The sequence below is a fragment of the Panthera uncia genome, assembly GCF_023721935.1.
Source record: "Panthera uncia isolate 11264 chromosome A1 unlocalized genomic scaffold, Puncia_PCG_1.0 HiC_scaffold_17, whole genome shotgun sequence".
Lineage (NCBI taxonomy): Eukaryota > Metazoa > Chordata > Mammalia > Carnivora > Felidae > Panthera > Panthera uncia.
Window position 1 is genome coordinate 32958795 of NW_026057577.1, and position 13617 is coordinate 32972411.

Consider the following 13617-nt stretch of genomic DNA (forward strand, 5'->3'; position numbering starts at 1 on the left):
GGACCTGTTTTAATTTCCAGAATCCTCCTATCCTAAAGATTCGATTTTTTAATTAAAAAATTCCCATTTTTTGAATTGGCAACATCCCAGTGTGTGCTATGTGAAATAGAGGAGTCTAGTCTTTAATCTGCCTCCCACCGGTGTGAGTCTTTGAACATTCATTTTACAGCATTAGTTAAAAGGGTTTTGGGAGGGAGGTCCGTGTGTGTGGGAGGGGGAGCTGATTTTTTTTTTTTTTTTAGCATGGCACTTTTTCAAACATTTTTCATGTGCTTAGGTACATCCAAGCAGAAGTCCAGTTCCCTGCAGGTAGCAGATCAGGACGTACTGCCACCTTTTCACCCATACCAGCCTTTGGAGTGCATAGTAGAGGAGACTGAAGGCAAGCTGAATGAACTGGGACAAAGAATTAGTGCTATTGAAAAAGCACAGCTTAAGTCACTGGAGTTAATTCAAGGTGAACCTCTGAACAAAGATAAGATAGAAGAACTTAAAAAGAACAGAGAAGAGCAAGTCCAGAAGAAGAAGAAAATACTGAAGGAACTGCAGAAAGTGGAAAGGCAGTTGCAGATGAAAACACAGCAGCAATTTACCAAAGAATACTTGGAAACCAAAGGTCAGAAAGACACAGTATCTCCACAGCAGCAGTGCTCTCATAGCGGAGTCTTCCCAGAAGGGGAAGGAGATGGTAGTCTCCCAGAGGATCACTTTGCAGAGTTACCTCAGGTTGACACACTCTTATTTAAAGATAACGATGTTGATGATGAGCACCAGTCTCCACCATCGGCAGCACAAATTGATTTTGTCCCAGTCCAGCCTTTATCATCTCCACAGTGTAACTTTTCCGGTGACTTAGGTTCTAATGGGACAAGTTCTCTTGAACTTCAGAAAGTATCAGGTAATCATCAGCTTATAGGACAGCCTCAGATTGCTATTACTGGACATGATCAGGGGCTGTTAGTTCAAGAACCAGATGGACTAATGGTTGCAACTCCAGCCCAGACGCTTACCGACACTCTTGATGACCTGATAGCAGGTGGGTTAAGAAATATATCTGTAATAATTTCTCTTTAATCTGTGTGCTCAACTTCTTTACACGACCCTCCAAAGACACCAACCTGGTACTTTTCCATTGTAGACCTATCTTTGTAAAATTACTTATTCCTGGAGGTGTTTTGGAAGTGAATTTAACTAAGCCAGACAGCACTAATGCACAAAAGTGTGTTTTCCCCTCTTCTTTTTCGTTATTTGCAAAGGCAAAGAAATAAAATTGACATGATCTTTTATTTTAGAACTTTGGTATCAAAACCACCCTGTGGGGGGAAAAATCATTAAAAAATTAAATTAAATTAAATTAAATTAAATTAAATTAAAAAAAAAAGAAAAAAAAAAAAAGAAACCACCCTGTGGGGGCACCTGGGTGACTCAGTTGGTAGAGCATGCAACGCTTGCTTTCCAGGTTGTGAGTTTAAGCCCCATGATGGGTGTAGAGACTGCTTTAAACAAATGAGCAAAAACATACCCTGTGTTGTATCTTGGGTAGGAGACCTCTAAAAAGAATTTCTTTGTAGGCCTTAGAGATATTCACGTAAGAATTATACGTTAAATTTTCCTGCTATTGATTTTCATATGTGGATATCGTAATTCTAAATTACATGGCTTTCTCTTTATTTATAATTATATTAGATCACTTTAATATTTGTAATTAAAAGGGATGTTCAGAGAAAACTACGCATTCCATGTTCTTGTATCTGTGGTCAGAAGATTCAAATTACCCTGAAGTTATCATCAACTGGATGATGATTTGGAGATTGGGATTTTCATATTTACTATCCTGATGAAAGCACACAGACAAAGACACCACACATACACACAGGAAAAGAGAAAAAGAAAGGCCTGATAACCTTAAAGTATATGTTTCTGTTTATTGTTGTGTGGAAAATTACAACTAGATTTGAAATGAGGTGCACAAGTTTACTTTCCCTTTCATTGTCCTTGCAGCAGTGGGAAAACAGTGCAATTAATCATTTACCTTCCTAAAGATGGCTGGTGAATGTATCACCTCCATGAGAGCCCAGTTCAGAAATGCAGCCAGAATGGCTGTTGACAGTGGATGAAGACCAAGAACTAAGATGTAGCTGGAGTGATATTCAAAGGCAGGCCAGTCCTCTGTCTCTTGATTGCAACATTTTTTTCCTTACTGTTGTCTGTTTCCTCTTGTCATATTCTCCTCCCCTCTTCCCATCCCAATTATGCTATCCCAGTTTCCTTTCTTCTTTTGTGAGCTTTTAGCCTTCCTAATCTTTGCTGAATCTTTAAAAATGTGGAATAAGCTTACTTAAATCAGGAATTATATTGGGCTTGTATATGACTTGTAATGGTTATAGAACTGTGATACTGCCTATGAGTTTCCTCTGATACGTAATTAGTATCACTGTGCAGAAGAGGAATATCTTAGTTTCCTAGAAAGAGAATAAAAATGCTGGGAAAGGTTTTAAGAAGTTAGATTCTTTATTCTTTAGTTTGGGTTTTTTATACCTGCAGCCAACAGTCGCTTAACTCAAATGAACTTTGTGTCATTAGCATTGAGAGTTGTTATAAATTATGAATAAACTCTTAAGAGTTCATTTATAGTTCTAATTTCTAATCTAATATAAGCAGATATTTGAGTGTCAAGTACAAATATGAATAATAATAATGAAACCAAGCATATGGGAATAAAATTTTTACGACTTAGGATTCAATAAGTAGCATTATAATGTTTGTAATTACATACTCAGTTTGCAGTTATGAAACCCACATTACTGCTCAATCTAGCTTTGTTGTAACTTAGAACTTGTCTTTTTTTTTTTTTTTTTTTTTTAAATAATGTAGAAACAGCTCTAAAAGGAACTTGAAAATATTAACTTTATGGTAGTATTTATGGGTGGTTCTTGTATGGGAGGTGAAATTTTATTTCATTCAACTATTTGTTAAATTGAAATGGTCTTTTATAAAGTTCAAAATATTTGTTTAGAAACATCTTTTATTTATATATGTTAATATAAACTATGAAAATTTAATTTCTGTTAGACATTAGTGATAGTTGGCCTATCATTTTGTACAATATTCTTTTATTAACAAGCTTTCACATATAAATCAACCAATAAATACAAAAGTTATCTTCATATAAAAATTTTCCATTTTTATGAAGGTTATCTGTTTTAAAATATATAGCAACAATTAAATTTCCTTTTTCAGTATGACAAACTTTCTCACTTAAAGTTAAAAAATGTTATTTTATTAAGTCCCGGTTTCTTTTAATTTTCTTTATTGAAGGTGAAAGAAATTAGACAAGGGTGGATTAGGTGAATACCTAATTCTACGATTGCATGCTATATTAATATATTAATAATGATTATAGATCAGGCCAAAGATGTAATTAATTTTACCCAAATTAAATCTAGTTCTCATCCCTTGTATTTAATAAAGGAGAGAATACTGTATATCTTACAGTTTTACTTTAGAGAATATCCATTAAATAATAGCAATAAATTTTGCTCTTTAAATATAGGAGTATTTTTTTCTTTATTGCTTGTATGGCAAAATATTTTCATGTAAATGAGTTGGTTAGATAAGTAATTTAGTAAGACGGTGACTTGATTAACTTAGTATTTTAGTGTATAGTCTTATATGTGTCATACTTGATATAGTCCCAGACAGAATGTATGTAAACTCTTGGTTGGGAGCATGGTTCTTCAGGTCCTTTCCTTGTAAAAATAAGTGTTGGGCTTTTAGAAGTTATCATAATGACAAGTGATTCTCAGTTCAAATGTATAGAACTAAGATTTAGAAATCTAAAATTCAAAATAGCTTTGACAATTGAGCATTTCTAGAAACATCTGGTAAAAATTTTATCATTAATATATAAAGATCAATTAAAAATCAAATAATATCAATTTATTCACATTTATTGAGCACTTACCATGTATTAAGCTCTGTGCTCAATGCTTTATATACATTATCTCATGGCTATTTGTAATAATCTTATAAAATAGGTCCTTTTCCCACGTCTGTTTTTCTGTTGAAAAACTAAGACATATGGATATTAAGTTACTACTAGGTGCCAAGATTTAAACTCAGTTCAGCCATGTTTAAAAACCTTAAGTGTAATATGCATGCATCTGATTCATCTTGAAGTTCTGGATTTATCTTAAAGATATTTGTTATTTCCTTGGACTTCTAAAAAAAAGAACAGTTTCCCTTATTTTTATATAAAGATTTTATATATATGTAAGGTTTTATATAGTTTTGTGGCTAGCGCATTGTTAGTGTTGTTGGCACCTTAATAGGTTCTCTTAAAACAAATTCTCGTTCAAAAGTATATTGCTTTAAGTAATCTTATAGTATAATCTTAAGAATAAAAAGGTACTTAGGAAATCCTCTTATTTTTGAGAGAATTTGCAATAAAATACCTTTAAATAATTTCTTCTAATGTTAATATTTTACTTATAGGCTTTTATTTATTTGTATATATTTACTAAAGTTACTGTTATATAAAACAGATTATGGTAATTTTCTAAACTCTCACAGCATAGTTTATGTACACGTAGTGTCTGAGATTTTTATATAGTAAAGTTTATTATTATCTTCCATATTGCCTACAAAACCATGTTAAATTTCATAAAGAATTAAGTAGAATATTGCAGTTAGTTCTTCTATCACCCCATTTTAGGATAGTGCATAAATTTAATTTGAATTGTATAGTGACTTTTGTGGCAGCAATCTGTATTAGTCATTTTCAGAGACATTTCATTCAGAGGTAGGAAACGTTTTAGGGTTTATGAAAATGTAATAGTCCTGGTGTAATTTTATGTTAATAATACCTTTATTCCACATGTACCTTTTTAAATCTTGCTACTTTCTAGTCTTCATTACTTTTCGTATGTAATTAATCCTATTAAAGTCACTTTTGTGGAATGTTTCTGATTGTCATTATTGCAAAGAGGAAAAAATGTTTCTAGGATAATATTGTACAAAAATGTATGATAGTTGATATAACAACACATTTTTGGTAATAGAGCTGTTAAATGCACAAAAGTATTTTTTAAAAACCATCTCTGTGAAGAAGTCTTTTTTGTATCACATCTGACATAGTGCTCTAATCAGTTATTTAAAAAAATTAAGAATCTGTTTTTCATAATAACAAAAGGAGATAACATGGATAGACAACATTAATAATGATAAAAAAAGTAGTTATGTTAGTAAGGTATATGTTGATAATTATGAGACTACTGTTGAAAGCTTATTATTACAGAGAAGCTACATATTATTCCTTAGTGTCTTATTTTCTAGAGCTGTTTTCCAAACGTATCTGCTGTTTTGAGGAGGTATAGCAAAATACTATCTGCTTTTAATTCATTGATGACAAAAAATTTTTTTATTAAACTTTGTTTCCATTGTGCAAGTTCTTATATGTGAAACAAAAATACATAATAATTATTCCTATTCGTAACCATGATAGAAGCTATAGAAATTCATATGGCCAAGACAATTTTATATATATTGGTGGGGAGAAGAGCGGGACAGCTCAGGTAGAAATATATCTGAACATCTTAAGTTTGCAACTTATTTAAGAAGTAGTATACTAAACTTAGTCATTTTTTCTTGTGAATGGTATCCTTGATTAGGATCCAGTCATATCAAAATTCTAGAGACTAAACATTCTCCAGCATGTGAAATGATTACATTTTCTATTGAGACCTGTGTTTTTGATTTTTGGTCTAGGTAAGAGAAGGTTATTGTCATTACTGAAGCTTTGTCTTTTTTTTTTTTTTTCATATTATTAATGGTTATATGTTTTTTTCTGAGTATTTTCTTTAGTGAGTAGTAATGTTTATATTTTTCAATACAGTGAACAATAGTACTGAAAGTCCTATAAAATATCTGATACTTACATTTATTGAGCACTTAACATGTGCCAAACACTGTGTGTTTTAAATGTTTTTTGTTCCTTACCTAGCAGACAACTCATAACATCCCTCTGAATAGGTCCCATTTCTCCCTCTGTAGGGTTAACACTGTCTCTTAAGAAACATAAGCAATATGCAGAGACATAAAGATAGAATGTAAGTTAACTCAGTTTTCAAACACCAGACTGATATCTCTAATAAAAGTTCCAATGTTCATTTTAAAAATAGTTTTATTTTCAGACATTGATGCATTTTAGCAAATTTTCAAAGTAAATATTGAATTTTAAAACATATTCTCTGCTATTTATGTGAGAAATATTTTAGTGTATTCTCTCCCCCCCCCTCTTTTTTTTGTATTGTCTTTAGGATGTTTTTATCTAATTACCTTTTACAAACTAAGATACAAAATTTATTATTTATTGGAAACTACTTTTTCCCTATTGACAGCATAAAAGGCTATCATTTGTTGTATATTCACTAAATAATGGGCACCATGCTAGTAAGTACTTTACATGCATCATCTCAAGTGGTGTTTCCAACAATATTTCAAGGCAGGTACTATTATTATCATCCTCATTTTACATATGAGGAAAATTGAGACTCTCCGAGGTTAAATTACTTGCCTGAAATCAGAAAGTGGTGGCACTAGGATTTAAGCATAGGTCCGTTTGACTCCAAGCTTGTGATTTGACTACTACATTATATTCCTGCTATAAAATTTTCTGTTTTTTTGTGTTTTTCTGTATACAAATGACTTCATTCTTTCAAGTAGCATTCAGCAATGTGAATATTGTTTTTCAGCTGTGAGTAGCAGAGTGCCCACTGGTTCAAACAGTTCCTCTCAGACCACAGAATGTCTTACACCTGAACCCTGTTCACAGTCTCCAAGCAATGTGGCTTCCCAGTCTATGCCCCCTGTGTATCCTTCAGTTGACATTGATGCACATGTGAGTAGATTGCTTTATTTAAACTTATTTTGCAAATTCTGATTTTCTTTGGAAAAGAAAATTATTATACATTCATTGTACAAATAAGAATTATTTGCTCTTCAATTGATAATCCCGTTGTAAACAAAAACGAACCTTTTTTCCTTTTAGACTGAGAGCAATCATGACACAGCATTGACATTAGCTTGTGCAGGTGGCCACGAAGAACTTGTGTCTGTACTCATTGCACGAGATGCTAAAATTGAGCACAGAGACAAAAAAGGTAAGACATGTCAGTCAGAAGTAAAGCCTAAGAGTTTTTTCGTGTGTGTTTTTGTGTGTGTCTGCCTGTTTAGAAAATAATTGTTATTTTTTTTAATATTTATTTCTGAGAGAGAGAATGGAAGCGAGCAGGGGAGGGGCAGAGAGAGAGAGAGAGAGAGAGAAAGGGAAAGAGGATCTGAAGCAGGCCTCATGGCTGATATTAGCGAGCCTGATATGGGTCCCAGACTCACAAACCTTGAGAACATGACCTGAGCCAAAGTTGGACGCTTAGCTGACTGAGCCACCCAGGCACCCCAAAAACAATTATTTTTTTATTATCAATAAGTAGTTCCTAAACTATCTCAGTGAAAAGATGGAGAAGCAGGGGTACCTGGGCAGCAGCTCAGTCCGTTAAGTGTCTGACTCTTGATTTCAGCTTAGGTCATGATCTCATAGTTTGTGGGTTCGAGTCCTGCATCGGATTCTGGTCTGACAGTGTGAAGCCTGCTTGGGATTGTCTCTTTCTCTTTCTCTCTGCCCCTCCTGCTCTTGCACGTGTGTGTGTGTGCGCGTGCACGTGCATGCGCTCACTCTCTCTCTCTCTCTGAAAATAAATAAATTTTTAAAGGTGGATATGCATATTTCAGTTAGGAATATCCAGATTTGTTCATTTACAGAGCCAGATTATTCTCAAAATTTTTTTTAAATTAAGACTATATATCATGAGTGAAATACAGCAAGTTGTGGTTGCCTTTCTTTTTTTTTTTTTTTGTAATTTTTTTTTAATGTTTATTTATTTTTGAGAGAGAGAGACAGAGCACAAGCGGGGGAGGGGCAGAGGGAGGGGGAGACACAGAATCTGAAGCAGCTTCGGGCTCTGAGCTGTCAGCACAGAGCTCGACGTGGGGCTCAAACTCACAAACCGTGAGATCATGACCTGAGCCGAAGTCGGACCTCAACCGACTGAGCCACCCAGGCACCCCATGGTTGCCTTTCTTCTTAATCCAAAAGTATAATATCCAGAGCTCATTATGAGTATAAACTTTAGTAGTTTTGTTTGACTTGGCATTTAGTTTTTATCAGGTATTTTGGGGTTTTTGTCACTAACAAATGAGAGCTTAGAGCAATTTGTTAAATGGTTATAATTATCTACCTTAATGACCTTATTCTATTAAAATAATAGAAAACTGAGGGGCCCCTGGGTGGCTCAGTTGGTTAAGTGTCCGACTCTTGGTTTTGGCTCATGTCGTGATCTCACCATTCATGAGTTCAAACCCTGCATTGGGCTCTGCACTAACAGCCAGGAGCCTGCTTGGGATTTTCTCTCTTTCCCTCTGTCTCTGCCCCTCCCCTACTCACTCTCTCTCTCTCTCAAATAAATAAATAAACTTTAAAAAAATTTTAATAGAAAATTGAAAACAATGGCTCAATAAGCAAAAAAAACAAATTTGAGATTTTTATTTCTCCTTTAGGTTTCACACCACTGATCCTGGCAGCAACAGCAGGCCATGTTGGAGTTGTTGAAATCCTTTTGGATAAAGGTGGCGATATAGAAGCACAATCTGAACGAACTAAGGATACTCCACTTTCATTAGCATGTTCTGGTGGACGTCAGGAGGTGTGTTAATGTTAATTTTCACTTTGTAACCATTATGCTCGTATTTTAAATATGCATATACTAAGTAATTTAGCTACATGAATAAAACTTGCCTGTGTTTTGACATGTTCCATATACTAAGTTTAATGGGAGTAGTGAATCACCTTTCATAGAATCTGTTTCTTGCCGTTTAGGCAAAAAAATTTCTGTTTATCCTTACATTTATTGGGGGCTGAATGAACCATAATCCTAACACATATGAAATGCAAGTTCATCACTCAACAATTGACAAGTAGGAAGAGTAACATTTTAAAAATAAAAAAAGAGAGAGTAATATCTTGTTATTGTAATATAATTGGGATTTCAAAGCTCCAAATTCCTGATACGAAGTTTAATCCATTTCTCCAGTTGCTGATACTTGAATATCTAGGGCATAATTAAAATGCCAGAGGGGCGCCTGGGTGGCGCAGTCGGTTAAGCGTCCGACTTCAGCCAGGTCACGATCTCGCGGTCCGTGAGTTCGAGCCCCGCGTCAGGCTCTGGGCTGATGGCTCGGAGCCTGGAGCCTGTTTCCGATTCTGTGTCTCCCTCTCTCTCTGCCCCTCCCCCGTTCATGCTCTGTCTCTCTCTGTCCCAAAAAAAATAAATAAAAAACGTTGAAAAAAAAATTAAAAAAAATAAATAAATAAAATGCCAGATATTCAGGCAAGGAAGTTACAGGTTCCATTTCTCCGTGCTTCCTTCATTATAAGTTGAACACTTGTTTTTTATATTTTACTTTGTAGGTGGTAGACTTGCTGCTGGCTCGAGGTGCAAATAAAGAACACAGGAACGTGTCTGATTATACACCATTGAGTCTAGCTGCATCTGGAGGATATGTTAATATCATTAAGATCCTACTTAATGCTGGGGCGGAGATTAATTCAAGGTATGTATCTTCATTTTATTATTCATGATTAGTACATTACTACATTGGGGTTAAATGTCTTCCTCTATATATCTGGACAGATACCACTTTTAATTAAGATAGTAATAAAATCAAGTATACTTTAACTAAAAGTGAAAATTTTTTTTAAAGATTGTATTAAAGTTACAAGATCAACAATTATTCCTGTAATGTGCTTATAAGTAGTCACAGCTTACTTCAAAATGCTAACATGGCTATTTTTAGAGAGGTGTCATCTCGGAAAGTACTTCATTATGTGTAGTTGGAAATTTATAACCTCTAAATAGGGGTTATCTTTTACATTGTGTAATTTTCCAGGGTGCCTGGGTGGTTCAGTCAGTTAAGCATCTGACTCTTGATCTCAGCTCAGGTCATGATCTCATGGTTCATGAGTTTGAGCCCTGCATTGGGTTCTATGCTGATAGCATGGATCCTGCTTGGGATTCTCTCTCTCCTTCTCTCTCATACACTCTCTCTCCCCCCCCCCGCCCTCCCCCCCATGCTGTCACTCTCTCAAAATAAATAAACAATAAATAATATTAATGTATAAATAAATAAATAAATAAATAAATAGATTTTCCTATTCCTAATTAGTAGTCTACACAAATAAAATTTACACTGGTGTTAGAAACCTTTCTTTTTACTGAATCATTTTCATCTTTTATATTCTCTATGCTTTTTAAAACGCAATAGACAACATATTACCTTAATTTTCTAAGCACATTTCTCCCTTTAGGACTGGGAGTAAACTGGGTATTTCTCCCCTGATGTTGGCTGCCATGAATGGACACGTTCCTGCAGTGAAACTGTTGCTTGATATGGGTTCAGACATTAATGCCCAAATAGAGACCAATCGGAACACGGCTCTTACTTTGGCCTGTTTTCAAGGCCGAGCAGAAGTCGTGAGTTTGCTTCTGGACCGAAAAGCCAATGTTGAACATAGGGCAAAGGTAAGAATTTTATAACTTGTCAACTACTTCAGGTATATTTCTAGTGTAAAAAGTGTGGCATTTCGGGGCACTGGACTGGCTCAGTTGGTGTAGTGTGGGACTCTTGATTTTGGAGCTCTGAGTTCAAGCCCCACATTGGGTGTAGAGATTACTTAAAAATAAAGTCTTAAAAAAAAAATATCGCTTTTCAACTCCAATTGTGCTATTTTAAATTGTTGTAAGTTAAAACTGACAACCCAAGGCAGGACCAGGGAACTGTGCTGTATACAGTGGTCAGTGACACAATATCATCATTTGTGACTTTTATTAAGAACAATGAAGAAAGTAGAATCACATTTTCCAACCTCAACCTTAAGTAGCTCTCTATGAATCTTCCAGTTTGCAATTTTGACTGTAATAAGATTTTGTAGTGATTGTTTTATAGAGTTCTTTTTTTTTAATTTCTTAGGTAACTTCTACTCCCAACATTAGGTTTGAACCCACGACCCTGAGATCAAGAGTTGTATATTCTACCAACTAAGCCAGCCAGGTGTCCCATATAGAGTCCTTTAATGTAGATTTTTAAAGAACTGCGTGGATTATAAAATTAAGACAGCTAAAATCTAATCTGATCGTGACAGATTCTGACAATTTCATGAGTGTTTGGCATTTAGAAAGGAGTTAGTATCTCGGCGTTTTTAATTGCTGTGCTTGGAATTATTAGAAACTTACAACCCTAGAAAAGCATAGCTTATATAAAATTCATTATAATCACACAACGAATGGCCAAATTTTTAGTCATTTCAAATTTGAAAGGTCTGAATGAAATTCTCATATTGTCTCTCTGAACTGCATTAGTTATGTTTCTTAAAATTTAATGCAACATTTACATTTTTTTAATCTATGAAATTAGGGAGTGGAGTTTTCCTCAAATTTTTCATAGCACAAAGAAAAATGAGCCTTTCCTGCTGTCCAGTTTATCTTTTTGTATTATGCGTATTTAGTGTTGTCCAATTATCTATTAGATGTCCTAGAGAAACCCGTATTACTTTGGAAATGATACCAGTAGGAAATGTCTCTTGGCAAATATTTTGAAGACTAATGAGCAAAAGACACATATACATAAAATTTAAGAAGTGCTATTTTAATCTACTTTTCCCAAGGTTGAATAGGATTAAAGGAATTTATCCAGAGTTATTTAGCAAACTAACATTCTCAGTTAGATATTTTAAACAAAATTTTCCCAGGGTGCCTGGGTGGCTCAGTTGGTTAAGTGTCCCACTTTGGCTCAGGTCATGATCTCACGGTTCATGAGTCAGAACCCTGCGTCAGGCCCTGTGCTGACAGCTCAGAGTCTGGAGCCTGGTTCAAATTCTGTGTCTCCCTCTCTCTCTGCCCCTCCCCCACTCACATTCTGTCTTTCTCAAAAATAAAAAAATTTAAAAAAACATTAAACAGAATTTTCCCATTGAACAGTGATGTGCCTTATTTAATTTTCTTTTTATTCATTTTTCATTATCTGTATTCATTGTGCAGAGAAGTTACTGTCTCATGTATAAATTTATAACAGTATAGAAGTTACGAAATTGTTTTTTTATGAGTTGGAATGAGTGAGTTCATTCCAGCATGTCTGACTCAATTCAACAATTTTCACTTGTAGTTTAGTGAAATTGAAGACTGAATACTGCTTAGTTCTTTTATGAGAGAAAATCAGAAATAGAGTCGACTTATAAGTCAGTTGTTTTAGTCTGTTAAGATAATTGTATTCATTTACTTGCATAAATTTTTGGTTTAAACAGACTGGTCTTACCCCCTTGATGGAAGCTGCTTCTGGAGGATATGCAGAGGTTGGAAGAGTTCTCCTTGATAAAGGAGCAGATGTCAATGCCCCCCCTGTGCCTTCCTCAAGAGATACTGCTCTCACAATAGCAGCAGATAAAGGTCACTACAAATTTTGTGAGCTCCTGATTAATAGGTGGGTAAATTTTATATTTACATATAGGAGTTTTTGTGATCCTTTTTACTTTTCAGCACCTTTACAATTAATCAGATTGTTTTTACTTTATTGGCATTTTAAAGAATGGATTGTTTGTATGCTATTTTATAGAAGATAAAAGACAAATAGAGGAAATAGAAAGTCACCCTCTTCTCACAGGATACAAACTATACTAACATTCTTTGACTTTATAGGGGAGCCCATATTGATGTTCGAAACAAGAAGGGAAACACACCACTTTGGCTGGCCTCCAATGGTGGTCACTTTGATGTGGTGCAATTGCTAGTCCAAGCAGGTGCCGATGTGGATGCAGCAGATAACCGGAAGATCACACCTCTTATGTCAGCGTTTCGCAAGGTAATTTTATGTGGGGGAAGAAAGCTAAATGCAATCATTTTTAACTAATTCTAAGTTGAAACCATGTGAGAAAAATGAATTGCTCTTGGAGAATAGACTGCATTTCCATACATAAATCACTGCTATCTTTCCACTCTCTTTGTGGCCAAATCTCAGAGCTACGTGGTAGCTCACCATGAGCAACTTTGTTTGTAAAGCACTTGGCATCTTGACTAGTTTTGTCGTGTACGCAAAACACGAGATTTAAGTATGCGGGTGAATGTCTTCTCTACCTAAAAAGGAACAAAAAGGAATGGTCTCTTTCATAAAAACTTACTATGTCTCGTATGTATGTTAAAGCTTGCTTGTCTGCTATATTTTTAAAAGCTTTCCCACTACAATTATGGTAAAGTATAAACCACTTACCATGGCTTACAAAGCCCTGCAGGATGTGGTTCATGCCCACAGCCCCATAGCAGTCATTTATGCTACCCTTCACCTTTGCTCACTACACTTTAGCTGCTGGCCTAGAATGCACTATATTTTTAACTGCCAGAGGGCCTTTGCTATGAGTTTTCTCTCCCTTGCTCTTCACTGGCTCACTTCTGCTCATCTTTTAGCTCCAATTTTATTTTATTTTATTTTATTTTATTTTATTTTATTTTATTTTAT

At 34.8% G+C, this 13617-nt stretch overlaps 1 protein-coding gene across 3 annotated transcripts in view; it reads left to right on the plus strand.

Moving 5' to 3' along the window:
- Positions 1–13617, plus strand: part of ANKHD1 (ankyrin repeat and KH domain containing 1) — a 130937-nt gene that overhangs the window by 94714 nt on the left and 22606 nt on the right. For all 3 annotated transcript variants that reach the window (XM_049649371.1, XM_049649373.1, XM_049649372.1), the window contains 8 exons: positions 278–1036; positions 6753–6898; positions 7049–7160; positions 8614–8759; positions 9524–9666; positions 10421–10634; positions 12413–12588; positions 12804–12966. In XM_049649371.1, the coding sequence (XP_049505328.1) occupies positions 278–1036; positions 6753–6898; positions 7049–7160; positions 8614–8759; positions 9524–9666; positions 10421–10634; positions 12413–12588; positions 12804–12966 (1859 nt within the window). The remainder of the gene's footprint in view (positions 1–277; positions 1037–6752; positions 6899–7048; positions 7161–8613; positions 8760–9523; positions 9667–10420; positions 10635–12412; positions 12589–12803; positions 12967–13617) is intronic.